The sequence below is a fragment of the Saccostrea cucullata genome, unplaced genomic scaffold (assembly GCF_032062105.1).
Source record: "Saccostrea cucullata isolate Sc308-1 unplaced genomic scaffold, CSIRO_AGI_Scuc_v1 ctg1143, whole genome shotgun sequence".
Classification (NCBI taxonomy): domain Eukaryota; kingdom Metazoa; phylum Mollusca; class Bivalvia; order Ostreida; family Ostreidae; genus Saccostrea; species Saccostrea cuccullata.
The window spans coordinates 456,979-479,528 of record NW_026931334.1 but is presented as its reverse complement, the minus strand read 5'-3'; the positions used below and the strand labels follow the sequence as shown (position 1 = coordinate 479,528).

Below are 22,550 nucleotides of genomic sequence, written 5' to 3'. Positions count from 1 at the left end.
ATTGGTCCATAGTCGACCGACGTACAAACGATGTTCACCAATGTATGAGCGATGTAATATACATCGGCCGATTACTCTTGAACATCGTTTTATGATAAACAATACATTGGTGGGCCTTTGCAAGTCTGGCCGGCAACCACGCAATTTTTATCAAAAAACTAGGGAGGTCCAAAATATTTACTTTCCTTAGTCTAACATTCGAATGCATTATTCGAACGATAGTCGACTATTCAGAACATTTTTTAAGAAAAATAAATCTCCTCGGTAGCGTATTTATATATCAAAAAACCCTTTTCGTTAATTTTAACCAATGCCCCAACATCGGTCCACATCGGCCTAGTAGTCCTTAAAGTATCAGTCATAATATCCAGCGATGGAGTAAACGATGGGCAACCAATGCGATGTTCCAGGGTAATTGGCCGATGTATATTACATTGCTCATATATTGATGAACTTCGATCGTTCATTGGTCGATTATGGGCCAATGTTTGGTCGAACATCGACCGATTATCGGCCGATGCCTGTTGCACACCACTCAACCTCCCGATGACCTCAGATTCAACGGACACTTCATTGGCCAATCCTTGAAAGATGTGTTAATGATGGGTTGTCGATGAGGAACGATTTCGAGCATCGTTGGAGACATCGCTGATTTTTTTTACTACAACTTATTTTCTACCGATAACCCCACCGATTCGCCAAATGGCCTCAGTCACCATCCGATTACTTGTAGGTGTCCGTCCGGCAACTACGCCATTTTTATAAAAAAACAAGAGGCCCATGGGCCACATCGCTCACCTGAGAAGCTTTGACAATTCTGTCCCTTACTGTAATACAAATTGTGACCCCACCCTACCCCACTGATCATAATTTAGACAATTTGAAATCTACACTGCCCCAGGATGCTTCCATATAAGTTTCAGCTTTTCTAGCCCAGTTGTTATTAAGAAGAAGATTTTCAAAGATTTTTCCTATATATTTCTATGTAAAACTTTGATTCCCCATTGTGGCCCCGCCCAATCCCCAGGTGTCATGATTGGAACAATTTAGAATCTACACTACCCCAGGATGCTTCCACATAAGTTTCAGCTTTTCTGGCACAGTGGTTCTTGAGAAGAATATTTTCAAAGATGTTTCCTATATATTTCTATGTAAAACTTTGATTCCCCATTGTGGCCCCGCCCAACCCCCAGGGGTCATGATTTGTATAATTTAAAATCTACTCTATCCCAGGATGCTTCCACATAAGTTTCAGCTTTTCTGGCACAGTGGTTCTTGAGAAGAAGATTTTCAAAGATTTTTCCTATATATTTCTATGTAAAACTTTGATTCCCCATTGTGGCCCCGCCCAATCCCCGGGGGTCATGATTTGAACAATTTAGAATCTACACTACCCCAGGATGTTTCCACATAAGTTTCAGCTTTTCTGGCCCAGTGGTTCTTGAGAAGAAGATTTTCAAAGATTTTTCCTATATATTTCTATGTAAAACTTTGATTCCCCATTGTGGCCCCGCCCAATCCCCAGGTGTCATGATTGGAACAATTTAGAATCTACACTACCCCAGGATGCTTCCACATATGTTTCAGCTTTTCTGGCACAGTGGTTCTTGAGAAGAAGATTTTCAAAGATGTTTCCTATATATTTCTATGTAAAACTTTGATTCCCCATTGTGGCCCCGCCCAACCCCCGGGGGTCATGATTTGTACAATTTAAAATCTACTCTATCCCAGGATGCTTCCACATAAGTTTCAGCTTTTCTGGCACAGTGGTTCTTGGGAAGAAGATTTTCAAAGATTTTTCCTATATATTTCTATGTAAAACTTTGATTCCCCATTGTGGCCCCGCCCAATCCCCGGGGGTCATGATTTGAACAATTTAGAATCTAAACTATCCCAGGATGCTTCCACATAAGTTTCAGCTTTTCTGGCCCAGTGGTTCTTGAGAAGAAGATTTTTTAATGACCCCACCCTATTTTTGTCTTTTCTTGATTATCTCCCCTTGTGAAGGGACTTGGCCCTTCTTTTTAACAATTTAAATTCCCCTTCACCCAAGGATGCTTTGTACCAAGTTTGGTCAAAATTGGCCCAGTGGTTCTTGAGAAGAAGTCGAAAATGTGAAAAGTTTACTGACGGACGGACGGACGACGGACACAATGTGATCAGAAAAGCTCACTTGAGCCTTCGGCTCAGGTGAGCTAAAAACGTATCGGTTTCTCATCGTATACCCCATCGCTGGATAATGTGATTGATACTTTAATCCAGGATTTCATCATGCTCGTTCGAATTTATTATTTCGTAAGTTATTTGGTTGAAACAATAACCTTGTCAGCGTAGATTGATCATTGATCCAAATGCTGACTGACGTTTTTCATACTAACTGTTAATCCATTATTTACACACCGATTTGTCTAATCCCCACCGTTTTTCCAGATCATAAGGAGCCCACGGTGGGTGTGACCGATCGGCAGGGAATGCTCACTCCTCTAAGGCACCTGATCCCACCATTGATGATAGAGATCCGTGTTTGCTCTGCTCCTATTTTGTATCATCGTCGCAAACCACGGCCAAAATGTACGATCCTCTCCCATTCTGGGCCGTGGCTTGAGACGATGATTTTGTATTGCTTTATGACTTTTGAGCTCTTGACTTGTGTCTATGGTCTACTGATAAGGTCACTTGATACAAGGATCAATTACACAAGGAATGGAGAACGGGATAACAACAAAGCGCGGCAACTACGAACGCAGTAAATTCAAAGTAGTGGGGATGACAAGGTCAGGGAACGACAAAGGATGGCAATACAAGAGAAAACAAGAACTCAAAAAGTGCGATACATGTAAGTAATGCTTGGACTACCACTCTCTTGCCCGCGCGCAAATTCATTCCTTCGCTTCCCGTTACCACCAAGTTCCATTGGAACCTTTGCATTCCCATTCCCCATTGCGACAGTACAAAGAACAACATGAGCAGCAAGTTGTCCCATCAAGAACACGATAAATATGGAAGCAGGGATGTATTTATATGTATTTACTCCACAAAATCATGCAACATTGCGGTACTAAATCCATTTTCCAATATTAAACAAAGATGCAACATGTACTTTTACAACAGTAAACGGAATTACACGAATGCGTTTGATCACCTAATGCGAAAACCCACGATATAGGGATCTAAAAATACAGGTAAGCTGAAACAGTTCGATAATCCCTCAGACCACATGGCTATACAGCGAATGGCGGATCGCACTCCCCGGGATAAAATTTTGAAGCTCAATGTAGGTGGAGTATTTTACACCACGGCAAAATCCACACTGACCAGTGTATATGGCAGCTACCTCTGGAGGGTGGCCACGGGGGACGCGACTGTCATGAAGGATGAGAAAGGGAGTCTATTTATAGATAGGGATGGATATGTCTTCAGGTGGGATAAAAGTTATTTTTTTTAATATAGTTTTTAATTACAGTTTATGTTGAATGGGATGATTCTATTGAAGGTCAAAAATATGCATTATAGAAAAATTTATCAAATAATTACCTGATGCAATCTTTATAATGCTATTCAAAGGATTGAGATTTCCTGCTTGAAATGAATAGAATTATCATCAGTTGAAATGTCTGAATCGCATTACATTATTATGTTTAATTGTATTGCATCTATATTTTTTTCAAGGATCTCGTTGCGTTAACAACTGAAATGAACTCTTTTTCAGTATTGATTTCAGATTACTGTCTCATTCTTTACGCTTTCATGTTGCCTGACATGGTGAGGAAATCGATATCATCCTATCTACATTTATCTATGTCTTTGTCATAGATGCTTTGAAAAAGTTTTTAAATATCAGTTTTATTAACGTTTACAGGTATATCCTTAACTTCCTCCGCTCTGACCGTCTGATTGTTCCTCAGGGGTATAAGGAACTTCACATGCTGAGGGAAGAGGCGGAGTTTTTTGGATTAGAAGATCTCTGCTTACAGGTTGATAAGGTCATCAAATCTCGGAGAAAGAAACCTCGACCTCGACTGACGAGGAAATTCAGCAGAAGCTGGGGGTCGGACCTGACTAAAATATCCACGGATGAAAACGGATCGGTTATTTTTGAAGACGATGGATCGGATTATTTTTACGATTAATCAGGGATCCAGCAGGGAAAACGATGCAAACAGAGAACAAAAGAGTCAAACATATTTGTTTGTTTGTTGAAAGTGTGGCATTGATCTGGGAAAATGTCACCAATTTTCAGTGCATGTAACTGGCTGCGTTTCGATTATTTTCTGAAGTTAATTATATCTTTATATAAAAGCTGTAGCATATGGCGCTCGACTAACTTATTGTACATATCACACTTTTCATGCTTAGTCAATAAGACAGGGAAATGGCTTGTAACTATTTGTATACATTACTTGTATTTGGTCGATTTGAACGGCAGTGCACTCTGTCAGTAGATTTTTTTCGTTTCGTTCACAAGATTGCTGTCTTACTTGACCTACTGCAAGTGTGCATCTCATCATGTAGATGTTGATATAGATGGCATATGATGCATTGGGGAAATAAAAAATAAAATTGTACTCTTTCTCTTAATTTTAGATCTGTTTTGGTGCAATATTTCTTGAAAAAAACTCTTTATTCTCATGTGGCGCCTCTCTATAAAATGTGAAGCACATTGTGGTGCCTCTGTATAACAATATGAAATATTCGTTACTTTTCAGTTTACCCAGTTAACCTTTACCCTTTAACGAGGATTTGGAAATGCGTGAATCTGACAAAAATAACAATGCAAAGAAGTTAATAGCTATGGAAGCAAACAACATTAGTTGCGTTCCACGAAGAATTTAACTGGTCGCAGTACCCTAGTTGATTTCGTAAGTTTTATCGAGTCAAATGCTGACTGGCGTTTTTAATACTTATTGTTAGTCCATTATTTACACACGAATTGACGACGGATTTCTCCATTATTTCCCGATCATGATAACGAGAACACGGCGGGTGTGACAGGTCGGCAGGGGCTGCTCACTCCTCCATGGCACCTAATCCCACCGCTGATGTTTTGGAGGTCCGTGTTTGCTCTGCTCCTATTTGTATTGTAAATGTTTTATGGATTTTTGATCTTGAATACTGCTCGTTATTTTCATACTAATTATGTTTCATTAGACAGGCATCGTGACAGGAAGATGGCAATCTTAAGACGTCAGATAGTGTGACTACTCCTACAAGACCGAGATGCCCATGTCTCGATAGGCACTGGCAAGAGAAAGAATCTTAATGCTAATAATGATCAATTCACATAAAGCTGGTCGTATCTTTGCATGGTCAAGTATTCTCCATTGGGCGTAAACAAAAGTGTCAATTAATCTTTCAAATATTTAATAAAAGTTGTTTCAAATGGAAAGATGTCGCTCGCGTGGCAGAGTGGTAGAGTCGCGGAGTAAGGAGTTGTGGGTTTGAATTCCACCTACTGTAGGACGTGGAGACCGGTCCTTCGGATAAAACCGTATAAACCGAGGTCCTGTGTCGCAGTAGGTGATCCCATACTGCTCACTGGACCTGAGTGCCGAGCATAAGTAAAACTTTACAGCACTCCAACGACTATAGCAAGTGCTGGCGTCTCAACAGAGTGAAAAATAATTCTAGAGGGACGTTAAACAATAACAACAACAACAACAACGACAACAACAAAACATGAAAAGAAGTCACATAAATTAATTAAGTGTCCGAGGGAGTGAAAACAATATGAGTTTATTTATTTAACCTTTGTGCTCACATAAATCACACGTTTTTCTACAGAGATAATTCAAATTAATATCCAGACACACCAACAATTTGACTTCCGGATCAGCGCAGTGGGCTACGTCGTAGTCCTCGCACAGCCAGGGTGGTGACGTAGTAGTTGTTTGTGTTGTCGTTGTAGTTGTTTGTGTTGTCGTTGTAGTTGTTGGTGTTGTCGTTGTTGTAGGTGTTGTCGTTGTAGTTGTTGGTGTTGTTGTGGTGGTTGTTGTTGTTGTCGTGGTTGTCGCAGTTGTAGAACGTACTGGTGCGGCCGTGTTTTGATGTAGATGGATATCTGTTGTTTCAAATTTGTGTTTAAACGATTCTTAAGCACTTATACCTGAGCAGGATAATTTAATAATAGAATAATTACTAATGCTTAACTTGTATTTCAATTATACTAGTATATCCATCTGTTTAATATAAATAAAACAAAGACAGTTAGAAAATATTTGCTATAATAATTGACCGCAACGGAAACTCATTTGGTAGAGCGCTTGCTTCATGATTGGAAGGTCTTGGGTTTGAACACCTGCCGCAATTGACCTGAAATCGATAAAATAGGTAACACCTGTTCCGTCACCAAGTGCTCGGCACTTTTAAAAAAAAAAGTTTGCAGGTTCTTTGGATAAAACCTTATAAACCCAGGCCCTGTGTCACGGTAGCCGTTTGCACGATAAATATCCCTCACTTCTCAACGCTTACGGAACAGAGGACCGAGCGAATTTAAGGTTTGAAATTCGAAACCCTTCACCGGTATATGCTGATGTCTCTGTTTGAGTGAAACTTTCACAAAAGGGACGTAAAACAATATGTAGTCAATCAATGTCATGTAGCATTAACTTACCGCATTTATTACAGGTTTTTTGGCAGTATTTGACTGCGCGCGCAGGATCTGAGCAGAAGACCAGGTCTGCTCCTGGAGCACTGCAGAGGTCCGGGGTGTTGTCCACACACGGGACCGAGGTGGTGGTTGTAGCTAATTTAACAAAATGATCCATATCAATTAAAATAGCAAGCATGCAAGTTTTAATAATACATATTGATTTTTGCTTTCATTTTTCTGTAAGACATTATTAGGCAATTAGTTTTTCATTTTTTTCTCTCTTTTTGCAAGGAGACTTCCTAATCTTTTTTTATTAAAGTAAAAAAGCTCATGTTCACTTACGACATCTTCCGCACGTTTTTCTGCACCAGTTTACAGACAGGTCGGGGTCGGAACATATAGAAGACTGAACAGACGTGGTGCTGCAGAAAGCGGCATTTAGATCCATGCATACTTCCGGTGTTTGTGTCGTTGTTGTCGCCAATTCCGCCTGTCCACCTGTCAAAACATACTAAACATCTAAGTACTAAAAATCAGAATTTGAATACAAATAACAGTATTCATCTATTACCGTATAAGTAGAAATTTTAGCGAGAGGCAAATTTAGCGATTTGTCCTTAAAAACTTGTATTTTAGTTTTAGTTAGATGCAATTTTAGCGATTTTAAAATACTCACTATAGAACCTATTACAAATAAAAAGCAATAAATTTTTAGGGATATTCAATTTTAGCGATCTCAGCATCCTCGCTAATAATGCCAAAATTAAATCCTCGCTAAAAATTCTACTTATACGGTAAATAATACAAAACTAAAGGTACTGTGAGCACTGAGCTCACTAAAGATACATCTCGCCTCCCATATAATTATAATGGGAGTCCATGTTTTGCTCTGGGAGACCCGAAATAATTGTCAGATCAAAAAGTAAAATTGGAGGTCAGAATGGCATTATGTAATAAAGAATCTGTGAACTTATAAGTGGTTTAGGAGGACTAGCGGATGAGAGATGGGTATCCTTCAATATTATAATTAAAAAAAAGAGGCAGTGTCGATGAAGTGCTATGGGAAACACGAAATATGTGTCCGATCAAAAATACTAGTAGGGGGTCATAATGGTAATATGTATGGCAAGCCCTTTAATTAAAGGGATATCTCTTTAGGATAGAGAGATATCTCTTTAGCTTATAGAGATATCTCTTTGACTAATAGAGATATATTTATACCTCAGAGAGATATCTCTTTTTGTAAGAGAAATATCTCTTTTACTAAGAGAGATATCTTTATAAGCTAGAGAGATGTCTCTTTAAGCGAGAGAGATATCTCTTTAAGTTAGAGAGATATCTCTTTAAGTTAGAGAGATATCTTCAACAAGGATAAAAGAGATATCTTTCTTAGTTAGAGAGATATCTCTTTAGATTTTTAAAAAGAGATATCTTTCTAAGCTAAAGAGATATCTTTTTTAATGAAAGAGATATCTCTTTTCCAGTGATCCTTAAAATAGAATAATTAATTCTCCCCTTACAAACGAAAGCGAAACAAGAAGACAAGAAGTAAAGTCTCGGGAATAGTTTGGCTGTGAAAAGAAAAAAGACTGAGCAGGTCAGACCCAGAATAATATATATATATATATATATATATATATATATATATATATATATATATATATATATATATATATATATATATATATAAATGTACTTTGTAGACAAAAATACTATGAATCCCTTGTTTGAAACAACAAAAATAATGGGAACATCGTTGATAAACATGCTAAAAGCTTAAGTTTAATATTCAGGAAAACGAACGTAAATGCAATGGACAGAATTTTCTCAGCTTATGAAATAATCAACTAATTCGAAATCTTGACAACACTAAATTACTTTTCATGTTTAGTAAAGTTTGAGAGACATCACTTATCTCCCAGAGTAAAAGAGATATCTCTCTAGGCGAAAGAGATACACACATGAAGGTTAAGAACACAAATGAAACGAATATTTCCCCTGGTCTGCTATGAGGTTTAATTCAATCGTGTCATATATTACCGTTACATAAATCTTGATCACAGCAGAACGAATTTGACTCGCTACCATCCCTCCGTCCTAGTATTGCAACCGAAGTTGGGCATGACTAAAATAACAACAATAAATACTATTTTTAGCTAGATTAAAACAACGTAGATAACCTAAACAGCCGTTTATAATGACATCTTAGGCTTGACAAATTTGTGTGTAATTGCAAATAAACTTTGATTGTTCTACCTCTAGTGTTAACCTCACCAAAGACGGCATAGTAGTAATGGTTAATAAATTATCAAATTTAATACATTTGTATACTTTAAAAGACTCCGGAGACCGTTTATATCAATCTTCATTGAGAGAAATGTACATATTTTTAATGTTATTTACCGTGTGTGCTCTTAATCATTCTTACCAAATCATCTGCACATCCCAGAATCCGGTTCCCGCCGACGTTACTGTATAAACATCTCTACAATATGTATAAAAAGTAATTATTACAATATCATTCAATTACAAAGTCATTACATGGTTATCAATATATTTAAGAAATAACATACTAGTACCTTTAGTCATGCATTATTATTTCTGCGTCTCAATACGAGTGAAAAATTCTTGAGAGGGACTTTAAACAACATACAACTAACAATTATTTTCAACATTATATCTCAACCCCATTTTTGAAAAAGGAGGAAAAGCATAATATTTAAGATACTTACAAAGCATTCGTTTACATAAATTATACTGTTTCTTTATTGTATTGAAAAATACCGCCTATTTGGAAATACTGTGTTTGAATGATACACATCGTACTTATTTAAGTCGGTAGGAATTTGAAAATTATCAATTGAATTGTTTTAGGGATAAATTTAGTTTAAAAAATGTAACTGGCAAGCACTTATAGTTTGCATTTATAGAGAAATTACAATACAGGTATCTGAGATGAACTAAATGTACATGTAGTTTGTAATGGGAAGCCTTATTGTAACTTATCCATATTATATACTGTCATATATATACATGTATATATATATATTCAAAAAAGAAACGCATAGTAGAATTTTAGCAACAGATTGAACCACAGGAGTCTCAAAAATCCGGAAAAAATTTCCCACCCTCAACTAAAAAGTTTTCTTTCGTTTTTTTTTTTTTTTTTTGGATGATAAAAACTTCAGACTCCTGTGATTGAACATAAACATTATTTGGTAAAATGGTGTACATGTATTGATAATACAGAAATGGGGTTAACAATAGGGATACCTAAATGCCATAATTACTGAAGAATTTTAAAATCATAGACAGTTCAAGGCCATTATATAAAGATCAATATCTGGTATGTCCCCCACAGACACAAATGATAGTCTAAAACGACATCTAATGGAAGCAAATGTGCGTAATAAAAATTGTATAGGAATACTCTCCCACTCCAGATGTAGAGCTTTGGTCAGCCGGTACAGAGTCTGAGGATGAGATTGTCTTTGACAAATTATACAATCCATTTTGTCCAAGGATTACTCATCTGGGTTTAATTCTGGCGATTCAGATGACTATGGTAGGAACAGTTTGCTTTGCTAGAATGTCATTATCAAACAAGCCGTATGTCCATGATTGTGTATTGTCAGATTGAAATGCGGCTCCAGGATGCTGCAAAATTGAAGAGGCATGTGCAGGTAGAACATCGTTAGAGCATCTCGTTCCATCAAGGTCCTTTGAACATGAACCAAATCAGTCTTTCTTTTACGTAATACCGTTTTCCATATCATTACATTATCACCAAATATACACCAAATCTTTCAAGAAGCCCGTTTTTTGTCTACCGTTCATTACGAAGCCTATACACTGTTAAACTTATAACAGGCTTTCCTATAACATTCAGGACCAGTAGCTATGCCAAAATGTTCACTACACCGTGCTTTTGCTGTGGCCCTACTCTGTTGATCTGAGATCTTTGATGTCGATATTTGGGATGTTGTGGGGTCAAAACTATAGCATTAATAATCCTCTTGCAATAATTCCAGCATTCCGTAGTCAACCGCAAAACGGTCTTGTTAGATGTTCTGTGTAGTTCATGGATAACTAATGCTGTAGACGACGTCATTCTGAAACATTCCTGAAATTTACGTAATCCTCTGAAGCGATCCTGTGCTGCTGGTGTCACACGTTGTCTGCCATACATTTATTTTGCAAACATTTGGTGTTCCTTGTTAATGGTAAATGTTTAATAATATAAATATGCTGCTGTGCGTAACATTAAAGCCTCTTGCAGTTATAGACTGTGGTTTACCTGCTTCCAGTCCCCCATTTTCCTTTTTGTGCATCATTCAGATGGAGCATTTTTAGATAGCATCAATTTTCAGATAAAATAAAAATGAAAAGATATAGAAGTCAAGCTTTTGATAGCCCCTTTATGCCTGAAGGAATTGCATCAGGAAAAACAAATGAAAATTGAGATCAAAATTTTGTGAGCGTTTTGTAAAATATGGTCTTGTCTCTGAGATTTGTAAAATAGCTGTACAGTTACCAGTTGGGTTAAAAAATAACGCATCTCACTCGAATGGATCATATCCACCTGAAATAAATTGTATGACAAAACTTTCTTACATTTTTCAGGGCATTGTTCTTACTATGCGTTTCTTTTTTTTGGAAGAGTATATCATCATATGACAAAATTGGCAATCTAGGTAAGATTTTTATCATATGAGATGCGTGACATGTACAGTCTTGTCAATTGTCATGATTGTAAAACTACGAGTTTTCTAGCTAAAAATTAGCTTTATCTCCATAGTCATATTTTCTGTTTCTAGAAATAAAATATAGACTTAAGCTATTTTTTTTAGTTACATGATTTTGTTTTATTTTCGAAATTTATATACGTGAATTACAACTTCTCCTACAAACAAACAAAGAAATTTTCTGATTGTCTTTTGAAATGAAAGATTGGAAATTTCTCCGACTCCTGCTTTAGTAAGTTGAATATGATATGACTGGATAAAATATAGAACTGTGGAGTATACTAGTATAAATGCAAAATAATAAAGAAGCAATTAAAACAATAAGAAAACCCAGTACATGTTCTTTGATTGGTTATTTGCACCTTTCTGAATAATTTAGTTTAAATTATACATCTTACAAATAGAATTGGTATTGTACCTTTCCGTCAGGACAGTCCACCGTTTGTTTACAGGTCCTTGTATCAGTAATGTTATTGCAGTGGTAACAGGACAGTCCTACAAGGAAACTGAGTCATTTTAACTATGTTCTAACTGGTCAAACTAGGTGATGTTATTTAAGATTTAATCGCTTGTATCTAGGATAGCTGTGATCGTTTCATACTATTGAAGCATCATTTGGTTTGACCAGGAAAATAAAAACCTTATGCCCGCTTTTAAAAAAAAATTATTAATGACTGGGTCATATTATTACCTGTCAAACTAAAAAAAATTATATAAATGACTGGGTCATATTATTACCTGTCAAACTAAAAAATTCTATATATAATGTAAGTTGTGCTTCAAAAATATGTGACGACCCTTCCCCGCCCAGAGACATGCAACTGGAATACAAATATAATATAGAGTATCTATCGATCGCGATGTGAAAGGTATAGGATGTACCAGTTCTCAAAAAACAAAAAAATCACTGCTAAATAAAATTAGTCTTGCTACAGATTTTTTTCAGTAATGCGAAAATAACAGGTAGGACAGTTAATTTGAGAAATATTAGTTTTTCATGTTAGATGTTCTGTTAGTAATTACATATTTTGATCTGAGCTTTCTTATTTAGCCATCTTTTTCATTCTGACATGAAATCACACTGAATTTGAGGAACATTGTTCTACTCAAATTTTGTATTGTTAGTTTCAATGGTCTTTATCTTCATATTTAATGAACGTTTTTATATATTTTATATATTAACAGTAGTGAAGGAGAAACTTCAAGAGTACTGCGCAACAATATATTCAAGAAGTGGTGTAAATCAGATGTGGATACTTAAAAATTCCAAGGTACTTTTGGACAATTTGAAATCACAAGATTTCACCAAAATCAACAGCCTTATAAACTTACGACTTTTCAACTTTAAACACAACCATTCCCCACGATAAATTAAAGTCCAAGCTTTTTGATATCATTGACAGCTGCTTTTTCAATTAAAATGGAATTCGTAAATTTGCCCACCTTGTCATTGGTCATTTGCAAAATTATTTTGCTAAAACATTCTGATTGTAAACACAAGTACTCTGAAGTTGACATCAAAAAGATGCTTGAGTTTCTGATTGACAATATCTATGTGGTTTTTGGAGACCAGGTCTTCCAACAATCTATTGGAATTCCCATGGGGTACCAATTATACCCCGTTATTAGCAGACCTATTTTTGTATTCATATGAAACAGAATTTTTCCGAAATCTTGTACTTGTATAGAAGAAAGTGCTTGCTGTGGCCTCGACATTTAGATATATCAACGATGTATTGTAAATTAACAATGGTAATTTCCATTCTTATGTCGATACGATATATCCCGGTGAGCTTGAGATAGAAGATACCACAAATTCTGACACATCTGTTTCATAATTGGATATTTTACTTGAAAAAGACGTTAATGGAAATCTAACAACCAAGCTTCATGATAAAAGTGATTACTTTAAATTTAAAAATCGTCAACTTCCCTTACTTATGCAGTAATATACCTTTATCACCTGCATACGGAATTTATATATATCAGTTGATTCGATACGCAAGAGCATGCTCTATGTATGAACAATTTCTAAAACAAGGTAAATTATTGAAAACAAAGTGATGATACAAGAATATCAGCTGTCTCTTTTAATGTCACCAAGTTCTATGGTCGATACAATGACCTTGTCAGCAAATACAATTTATCATTGAGTTAAATGCTGACTGACTTTTTCATACTTATTGTTAGTCCATTATTTATACACTGAACTGACGACGGATTTTTCCGCTATTTTCCGATCATGACAAGGACCACACGGCGGGTGTGACCGGTCGACAGGGGATGATCACTCCTCCATGGCTCCTGATCCCACCTCTGATGTTTTGGAGGTCCGTGTTTGTTTTGCTCCTATTTTGTATTGTTTTGTGGACTTTTGAACTTGAATACTGTTCGATATCTTCATGTGTTTCATATTTCAATGGACGTTATCTTCAAATGTGATCCTTGTACTTAAGGTACTTCATTGTGCTGGATGAAGGTGGAAAAATATTAGTTACAGTTTAAAATAAAATTATATCATTGAAATTGTCTTTCGTCTTTTGCCTTTCCTTCTGCTTGATGTAAGTATTTGAAATAGGCAACTAAAGCAAGTCATCTACCCTACCCTTCATTTAAGTAATTTTATCTGGAGGTTATATGAGTGAGGAAATCATAAAGAAAAAAAACCCATTGATACCTGATTCAAAGTTCTTTGCACAAAATGAAATAATTTCTGAAATGGACAATATTTCTGTAGAAAACTTTTGAAATACGATTTTGACATATGTTTGTCAATGACGTCCTTCAGACTTTCTTCAGTTGCAAAATAATTTTAAAAAGTAATTGATGTGGTTAAATTCTCGCGGGAAAAAATATTTGATATGATATTCTATGAAAACTGTATTCCTACTTCAGGTTTAATTATCTTATAAAGAAAAAAATCACCTCGAGCACTGTGAATATTTAGTATTGTCCACACAATAACAAATAGTGGCGTCCACATCTTATCAGCAAGTCTAAGGTCAGGCAGTAACGAGACCTAATTATAGATATTTACTGTGGTGTTACTCTGTTATTACACCATTCTTAATTTTGGTAGCATATTGCTGTTTTGTGTGTCACCTGCAGAGCAGAGTGATTAATTCTCGAGTGGGAGATAAAGCAACATACAATCACTCAATCAATCTATATGAAAAGAAAAAAAAAACCATTTGATGTGGTCTTCAATTCATTCAGGTGTATCGAACATGCTTTATAAATTAGCAACGGTTACTTCCATTCGTAAGTCGACTCGATGTATTCCAGCGAACTTCAGAGTCTGCCACATCTGTTTTATATATGGATTTTTTACTGACTATAGATGACAAAAGCCAACTAACAACTTAATTACATGTATATGACGAACGAGTTAACTTAAGATTCTCCATTGTTATCCTTCCTTATTTATGTTGTAATATTCCACTATCAACTGCACATGGTGTTTATATCTCCAAACTTATTTGCCATTCAAGAGAATGCTCTGAGAACGATAAATTTTCAAACCGAGCATGCTATTAGTATACATAAGTTCCTTAAAATCCGATATACCAACAAAGGATTTGACGCGGATAATATAAGAAATATACCTATCCAGTCTAATATTCCACCATATTTCAAGTTTAAGACTACACCTTGTACTCAGTATTTCCTAAAAATATACATCGACTATTGCTTTCAATCTAATTTTTTAATATATTACAAGAAAACTTTACAGGGCCTGGATGTCGAATATCTCAAACATAATCTCCATCGTGTTCATGTTCTTGTTTACCCTATAACTATGAACCTGATGGACACGTTATTATCGATGGCGTTAGTATAGTTAGTAATGAGGACCTTAGATCACTAATTTTAAGATCCTAAATATAAAGAACCCCGATCCTTCAACTGGCGCCGTAATTATATACGTATTATGGATTCTGTAGAAGACTACGCCAGGCGATGGGCCAGACATGATAAAGAAGACTTTGACACTTTGTTAGATGTATCAGAAAAATAATAAATCGCGCATTAAGCGACTGAAGGGCAATATGAACATGTATCCTTCTGTATTCGTTAACCCAGAGGTGAAAAAAGAATTAGATTACATGATCCTTAAAGGCTTTCTAGGTAACAAAATCATCTTTTTTGTAAGGCTCATTATATGAAATGTATTTTAGAGGAACTTGGATTTAATTCTTAAAGTGGTGATCCTACTTATACTCATAGCCCCCGTTCTAAGGAGGAAATTCTTCAAAATCATATGTCAGATTTGAATGTTTTTAATATTCCAAACACCGAAAATGAATTTGAATTATCTATATTGGATACCGAAACTTCATAGAAATCCTTACAAACAAAGATATACATAGCGGGTTAAAATTCCAGTAAATGTCCTACCAAGCCTTTTTTTTACTCCTCACAAAGATGTTAACAATAGTAATGGAAAAACTTCAAGAAAACTTTTCAACAATTTATTCAGAAGCGGTATAAATCAGATGTGGATACTAATAAATTCAAAAGAACTTTTGGTACAATTGAAATCACAATTTTTTTAGCAAAATAAACAACATAAAGAAATTACGACACGACTAATCAGCCTTATATCTAATTATTCCCCATGATACATTAAAGTCCTTAAAGGCTTCCTGACGTCTTTGACAGCTGCCTTTTTCGATAAAAATGGAACTCGTGAATTTACTTACCTTGTCATTGGTCATTTGCAAAATTACTTTGTTTAAAAAAAATCTCTAATTGTACACACAAGTACTCTGAAGTTGACATCAAACATCAAACCGATGCTCGAGTTTCTTATTTACAATATCAATAGTTATTTTCATTCTTATCATACTTATGTCGACGCAATGTATCCCGGTAAGCTTGAAATAAAGATACTAAATCTGTTTCATATTTTGATCTTTTACTGGAAAATAAAAAACGTTAATGGTTATCTAACAACAAAGTTGTATGATAAACTTAATGACCTCAACTTCTCAAGTGTCACCTTCCCTTACTAATGCAGCAATTCACCTTTTTCACCTGTATACGGAGTTTCTATCTTTCAGTTGATTCGAAACGTAAGAGCATGTCCTACGTATGCATAATTTCTTAAACGAGGCAAGTTATTGACAAACAAGTTGATGAAACAAGAATGTCAGCAGTCTCATTTACAGTCATCATTTCGTGATTTTCTATGGTCGATACAATGACCTTGTCAGCAAATATAATTTTTCATTAACTCAAATGCTGACTGACTTTTTTTATACTGATAATTAGGCCATTATTTACATACTGAATTGTACATGAATTTTTTCTTCAAGCATGTAATATTTCCTATTTATTTTACCGTATATGTCTTCTCTTTACTGTTTTGTCAGTTACGAGAATAAAGTTCAAGTTCAAGTCATTTCTCGATCACAACAAGAAGCATACGGCTGGTATGCCCGGTCGGCAGTGGATGCTCACTCCTCCATGGCACCTGATCCCACCATTGATGTTTTGGATGTCCGTGTTTGCTATGCTCCTATTTTGTAATGTTTAATGGATTTATGAGCTCGAATACTATTCGTTATTTCTGTATATTTCATTGATGTTACAGAGATTTCAACAACCTCATTTTAATCATCATTTCCTAAATTCTATGGCCGTTATAATGACCTTATTTGCAAATATATCCTAACACTGGATCTTATTTTGACTGAAATGTTTCATACCAATTGTTAGACCTTTTAAGGGCTCACGGGTGTGAACGTTCAACAGGGGATTCTTATTCCTCTTAGGCACTTAATCCCACTTCTGGGATTGTCAGAAATCTGTGTTGTTGGCTATTTCAAAGATGTGTATTGTTTGAAGTTTTTATTAGATCATAGTCATTTTCATAGTCAGATGGTCATATATATAAAAAATTACCATGTAAACGTAAAAGGTGGAAATTTATGAAAGTCTTAAAGACATTAATGTCTCTGGTAGAACACAGCATAGGAAACAATCTAATAGACGACCAGACAATGAACATGTAGCAATTGGGAGAAATATTATAGGTGGTAGCGACATATTTGATCGAAACCTCTTGACAGAAATGGAGAATCCGTGTTATTCATATAATTATTGGAAATTGGCAATCCCCGAATTGAAAAGATAATGATACACAGTGGGTTTTAAGTTTCATTACAACAGGGTTTTTAACAATTACAATATGCTTAAAATTTAATTTAGTAATTTGTCTACCAAGAAAAAGTCGTTGGGCATTTCTTTCAATACGTTGCTTAGTATAAATCATTAGAGGCGTCTTAAAAAGTTATTGGTTTGCGTTCAAGTGGACCTGCTGTTGAAAAATGTGTCACTTGATGTGACTGGACAATTGGCGAGTGACGTAAGCTTGCATCATCAAATTGGAGACATTTTACTGGACGAGCTCATTAAAAGGGTTGTCGTGTAGTTCTTCGTAACTGTTTCCTGACATCTCAGACAAAGACATGGCCCTTTCCTGAATCGACAATCACAGAGAGCGGCTGGACGAGGATCGAGAACCGAGTTAAGGTTAGTACCGGGTATCTATATATTCATAAGTATGCACATATATCAAAGTATTTTATAAAAAAATCTAAATGTGTATTATAAAAAATGTTACAGGCGTAAGAATTTTTAAAATCAAAATAAAACGAAAAATCAAGGTGCAAAAACTTTTAGATTACAATTATTGAAGTGGGAAAAGTAATATTCTTTGTCTTTGAATTCCATCTTGAGTAATTTGATAATACTGAAGATAATATTTCGGCAAATATCCATTGGGGGTACAGTTTCCACTCATATACCTTGACTCTTGACTAAGAGTTTTTTTTTTCATGAATGTAAAGAATTCTCTCAATATATTGAACATTATGTTTAGCACACTTTTCGGTCTGGTTTTGGGTTTCTTTTGAATCAGAAGAATATTGGCTGAATTCAAGCTTTTTATTGGCTCGAAATAAATGTTAAAATACTATTTACGGAAATATATTAGGCAATTGTAAGACAATTGACAGCAGTCCGTAAAACTGTACAAGTTTTAACCATTGCTTCAACAAGGTGAAGCACTGTAGAAGCATCTTTTTATAAGGCCATAATACACGAATTTATTAGTTGGTTGATAAATTATCATTTTTTTTTAAATGATGTTAACACTTTGGTTAAGATTTTGATTGTATAATGTATTTTAAGAGTATTTAAAACAGAGAAAATAACAAATTGATTGATATTATTGAATTAACAAATTGACTATAATATTATCGAATTTTCAATATTTTCGATTTAACAAATTGATTGATATTATCGATTAGCTTTGGCTAAATGGGAATTAAATGCTGACTCAATTCCTCAATGAAATACATATACTAGTACGTTATTAGATGATTGAAAACCGATTCTATATTACCGACACTGGTTTCATATAACTGATATTCGTTTAGTCTAAAAATCTACCTGATTCTCGAATGAAGTTTCGAACAAAGTGAAATAATTGTTTTAATTTTTACATCAGCAAACAAGGTATCGTTTCCAAATATTGACTTTTGACAAGAATATTTCTTAAAAGGTCATTTTTCTGAAATGTGGAAACCTATATATATTTTTGGGGATCATTAGATATTTTATTCATTGAAAGTAAATCCACATTGAACTCATAACATAACTAGGAACTGTAAACATTTCACATTACACATACCAGTATCACTTTCATAACTAAACGATTAGCAAAACAAACAATCGAGAGACATCCCTATATGGTGAATTAGTATAAATAGGTAAAAACTTGTTTTCTGAAACAGAAATTAATCAAATATTTTCTTTTAAAACGTAAGAGGGTAAAATATTCTACATTCAGAAGCGCGATAGCCACCTATATTGTTTCTGAAAACAAAATTCTAAAATTTTAACTTACTTAAAAATATTTGCGATCATGTTTTATACAACAGTATTGGTTTTGATAATTTGAAAACCAATTTGTTTTCATTTTCAAATGAAAACGTATGATCGTGTATCAAACAAGGCTATTTTTGACGGTCACCTTGAAAGCTTCCCTAAAGATTGTTCACCCCTAATCACTGACCATCGAGATATTACACTTGTAAGTCGTCGCCTGGAAATCTACATGCTGATAATCAGAATTTTTGCTTTTTTGTTTAAAGCAGAATGAAGATACTCGCCATCATTGTTGTTTGTGTCATATGGTCAACAACTGACTCGCAGCTGATCCGCAAACTACAGCGGGTACGTAAGAGGGTTATACCTGCTTATATGCTTATAATGACAGGGAACCACCGAGAAAGTATTGAGTTCAGACAAAAAAGTCAAACTTATTTCTTAATTCTTTCTAGATTTAAAAGGATATATATAAGCTGCTGAAGAAATTCCCTTAAATTAAAATAAATAATGCCTGAAGGATATTCTTGTATTAAATTATACTGTAAGAGAAAGATGTACTAAAAATACACAATACTGTACATGTACGACTGGGGAGGATCAGGAATTTGTAGCTAGTGTCTGCCTTATGCAGCGTCTTTTGCGCTGCTTGTTGACCGCTTATTCACGTACATGAAAATACATATTATAATACGTATAACCAGAAGTCTCTGTCGAGACTAAAGCTCTACTGGTTTGTACTTATAGCAAAGGAAGAGAAAAGTACTTAAGCAGCTGGGAATTGAAACTTAACAACAGCAATAAATAGAATAATGATCCCTGATAAAGTCTCTTTATGTTCTCAGTGTAGTCTACCAAGTTATATTGAAATCAGACTAAAACATTAGGAGGAGTAGCATTTTGAAACAATTTTACAGACATTTCTATTTTTAGTAACCACGGCAACACCATTCATGGAAATCAAAAACAGATACACAGAATTATGGAACTTAGTGTAGTCTACTTGTGTGCCAAGTTATATTGAAATCAGACCAAAAGTGTAGGAGGAGTAGCATTTTAAAGGAATTTCACAGAAATTTTTATTTTTAGTTACCACGGCAACACCGTTTATCGAAATCAAAAACCGATACACAGAATTATGTATCTTAGTGTAGTCTACTTGTGTGCCAAGTTATACTGAAATTAAATCAAAACTGTAGGAGGAGTAGCATTTTGAAAAATTGTTGACAGACAGACGGACAGACAGACAGACAGACGGACGAACGCCGGACGCATTACTATCGCATAAGCTCTTCTGGTCTCTGAACAGTAGAGCTTAAAATCACTTGCCGCTATTTTATGATTGTGATTTAAACTTTTTTAAGGCGGATTACTCTAAATTTTGACTTCGCTAAATATTGAACGTTAACTTTACAGTATATTGTGCTTAGTTCTAAGACCTCTGAAAAAAGAGCAAAGTTGAAGGGGGGGTGTTAAAAAGAGTCATTTACAAGGAATAGTTTCCCGATGGCAATGAAATTCCAAAAAGAAGTCCCAAGCGTCTTATAGAAAATAATTGAATAGTAATTGTATTATTTTGACAGCGGTCAGACAGTCTAGAGAATCTCAGAAGGATGCTGCTAGAACTGGGGGACACTGACAATGACGGTAAAATGTCGGGGGAGGAGATCCAGGATTTTTTTAGGTATATCATGAACCTGAGTCCTGAAAACTCCCTGTTAACTGCCCTACAGTTCATAAAGGACGGAGATATGAATGGAGATGGAGAACTTAATGAATCAGGTAAAATATTGTATAGAGTCCTGTCAAAACCGGTAAAGGAGTCCTCTTCTAAAATTATTATGGTGAACAAAACAAAGTAATCTGTTACAAGGGGGGAATTCTACAATGCTTGTTTATTTGCTGTTTAACTTCCCTCTCGAGAATTTTACACTCATATGGAGACGCCACCACTTGCCGGTGGAGAGCTACTGTCCTATACTCGGCACTTAGGACTAATGAGCAGTGATGGATCTTTTTCATGCCGACACCTGGACCTCGGTTTATACGGTCTCATCCGAAGGACCGGTCTCCACGTCCCACAGTGGAATTCAAACCCGCGACGTAAGGATTGACTCCTCCGTGACTCTAGATCTGGAGCAGTTGTTCTTACCACTGCACCATGAAGGTGACAATTCTAAAATGAGTTAATCATATCTAAATGCTCTCTTTTTAAGCCCCCGTAATCGAAGATTCGGGGGTATAATTTTTTTGCTCTGCCCGTCATATTTTTAGAACAGTTAAAGCTAGGACTTTCATACTTCATATGGGCATTCATTTTGACAAGACTTTTAATGGGTCTAAATATTTTTGACCTTGAACTCAGAGTTTGTCCCACTTTTTAAAAAAAATCTCTAACCTTGGCCATAACTAATTGTGCATGACAAGTCTTTTCTCTGGAAAGCAACAATTTTGACCTTTTTGGCCTTGACCTTGGATTTTGACTTGCATTTTAAAAATTTCAATCTTCAGCATAAACTGTCATCTGTGGGTGGGGGGTGGGGGTGGGATGGTCAGTGTTTCACAAAAACATCTTGTTTACCTTTTTAACCTGTGTATTTATCAATTTCATTTTCCTTTCAGAACTCCTAACTGCACTGCGGATTTACAGAGGAATATCATGAGTTTCACATGTTCATACTGATGGTGTTGCATGTGTTGACTTGATTTTCAAAAAAATGGTTCATAAATAATTAGCTGAGTGATTAAATGCAATTGAAAAAGGCGTTTGTGTTTTCATTTAGGGTACCTTCAGTCTTGGATAGGATGGGGATTACTAGAATATAGAAATATGAATGAGAGCAGTCTTATTAGTCTTTAATTATACTACCCCTTTCTTTTTCCTTTCAAGTTACTCCTCAGGGGCAAAGATGGACAGGAACTTTTGTCGCAGTATGAAGAGAAATTCTTTAAATCTTCGTTAAAGAAAAAACAAAACAATCCTGTCTCAACATGGCATATACATGCATTTATAAATCTTTTGAAATAAGTGCAATGGCATGTTTGCATTAAGCATCTTAGAAACAAAATTTCATGTAGTAAGGTTTGGAAACAGACAAAATGAAACAAAGAAATGAAATTTTTGCCCCTACAGCATTTAAGGACAAAATTGTAAAGGTTATTCAGTGTTGACTTACCGAGCGCAAGGTCACCATAGTTCTCTAGTGACATATGCATTTTATAGACTATATCAAAAGGTACTTTGGTTTGAAATTTAAAACAGGTACATGCATTTCTTAAACTTCCTTCAAGAATGACACAGCATGGCTATACTTCGTCAA

At 35.3% G+C, this 22,550-nt stretch overlaps 4 protein-coding genes across 4 annotated transcripts; 2 read left to right on the top strand and 2 right to left on the bottom strand.

Moving 5' to 3' along the window:
• The first annotated feature begins 3,159 nt into the window (after positions 1–3,159).
• Positions 3,160–4,583, top strand: LOC134232267 (BTB/POZ domain-containing protein KCTD21-like). The gene is made up of 2 exons (XM_062714228.1): positions 3,160–3,420; positions 3,860–4,583. The coding sequence occupies exons 1-2, from the start codon at positions 3,218–3,220 to the stop codon at positions 4,128–4,130; spliced, it is 474 nt and encodes a 157-aa protein (XP_062570212.1). The 5' UTR covers positions 3,160–3,217; the 3' UTR covers positions 4,131–4,583.
• A 1,131-nt stretch (positions 4,584–5,714) lies between these two features.
• On the bottom strand, positions 5,715–6,764 carry LOC134232239 (integumentary mucin C.1-like). The gene is made up of 2 exons (XM_062714191.1): positions 6,611–6,764; positions 5,715–6,058 (listed from the first exon to the last, which is right to left on the bottom strand). Exons 1-2 carry the CDS (start codon positions 6,762–6,764, stop codon positions 5,742–5,744), a joined length of 471 nt encoding a protein of 156 aa, XP_062570175.1. The 3' UTR covers positions 5,715–5,741.
• Positions 6,765–6,923: 159 nt separating this feature from the next.
• Positions 6,924–14,341, bottom strand: LOC134232238 (lymphocyte antigen 6D-like). The gene is made up of 5 exons (XM_062714190.1): positions 14,260–14,341; positions 11,753–11,829; positions 9,018–9,074; positions 8,630–8,714; positions 6,924–7,087 (listed from the first exon to the last, which is right to left on the bottom strand). The coding sequence occupies exons 1-5, from the start codon at positions 14,315–14,317 to the stop codon at positions 6,924–6,926; spliced, it is 441 nt and encodes a 146-aa protein (XP_062570174.1). The 5' UTR covers positions 14,318–14,341.
• Positions 14,342–17,767: 3,426 nt separating this feature from the next.
• Positions 17,768–21,995, top strand: LOC134232266 (uncharacterized). Its single transcript, XM_062714227.1, has 4 exons — positions 17,768–17,871; positions 19,500–19,578; positions 20,814–21,012; positions 21,853–21,995. The coding sequence occupies exons 2-4, from the start codon at positions 19,501–19,503 to the stop codon at positions 21,891–21,893; spliced, it is 318 nt and encodes a 105-aa protein (XP_062570211.1). The 5' UTR covers positions 17,768–17,871; position 19,500; the 3' UTR covers positions 21,894–21,995.
• The last annotated feature ends 555 nt before the right edge of the window (positions 21,996–22,550 follow it).

What these genes read in the sequence shown, in the direction of transcription:
- LOC134232267 (XM_062714228.1), top strand. Translation starts at nt 3,218, where the DNA reads ATGGCTATACAGCGAATGGCGGATCGCACTCCCCGGGATAAAATTTTG. An exon ending in AGGGATGGATATGTCTTCAG is followed by an intron (nt 3,421 to 3,859) that starts GTGGGATAAAAG and finishes TAACGTTTACAG; the next exon opens with GTATATCCTTAACTTCCTCC.
- LOC134232239 (XM_062714191.1), bottom strand. Translation starts at nt 6,764, where the DNA reads ATGGATCATTTTGTTAAATTAGCTACAACCACCACCTCGGTCCCGTGT. An exon ending in AAAAACCTGTAATAAATGCG is followed by an intron (nt 6,059 to 6,610) that starts GTAAGTTAATGC and finishes TTGAAACAACAG; the next exon opens with ATATCCATCTACATCAAAAC.
- LOC134232238 (XM_062714190.1), bottom strand. Translation starts at nt 14,317, where the DNA reads ATGTGGACGCCACTATTTGTTATTGTGTGGACAATACTAAATATTCAC. An exon ending in TGGGATGTGCAGATGATTTG is followed by an intron (nt 8,715 to 9,017) that starts GTAAGAATGATT and finishes TTGTTATTTTAG; the next exon opens with TCATGCCCAACTTCGGTTGC. An exon ending in TGATCAAGATTTATGTAACG is followed by an intron (nt 7,088 to 8,629) that starts GTAATATATGAC and finishes ATGTTTTGACAG; the next exon opens with GTGGACAGGCGGAATTGGCG.
- LOC134232266 (XM_062714227.1), top strand. Translation starts at nt 19,501, where the DNA reads ATGAAGATACTCGCCATCATTGTTGTTTGTGTCATATGGTCAACAACT. An exon ending in TGATCCGCAAACTACAGCGG is followed by an intron (nt 19,579 to 20,813) that starts GTACGTAAGAGG and finishes TTATTTTGACAG; the next exon opens with CGGTCAGACAGTCTAGAGAA. An exon ending in TGGAGAACTTAATGAATCAG is followed by an intron (nt 21,013 to 21,852) that starts GTAAAATATTGT and finishes TTTTCCTTTCAG; the next exon opens with AACTCCTAACTGCACTGCGG.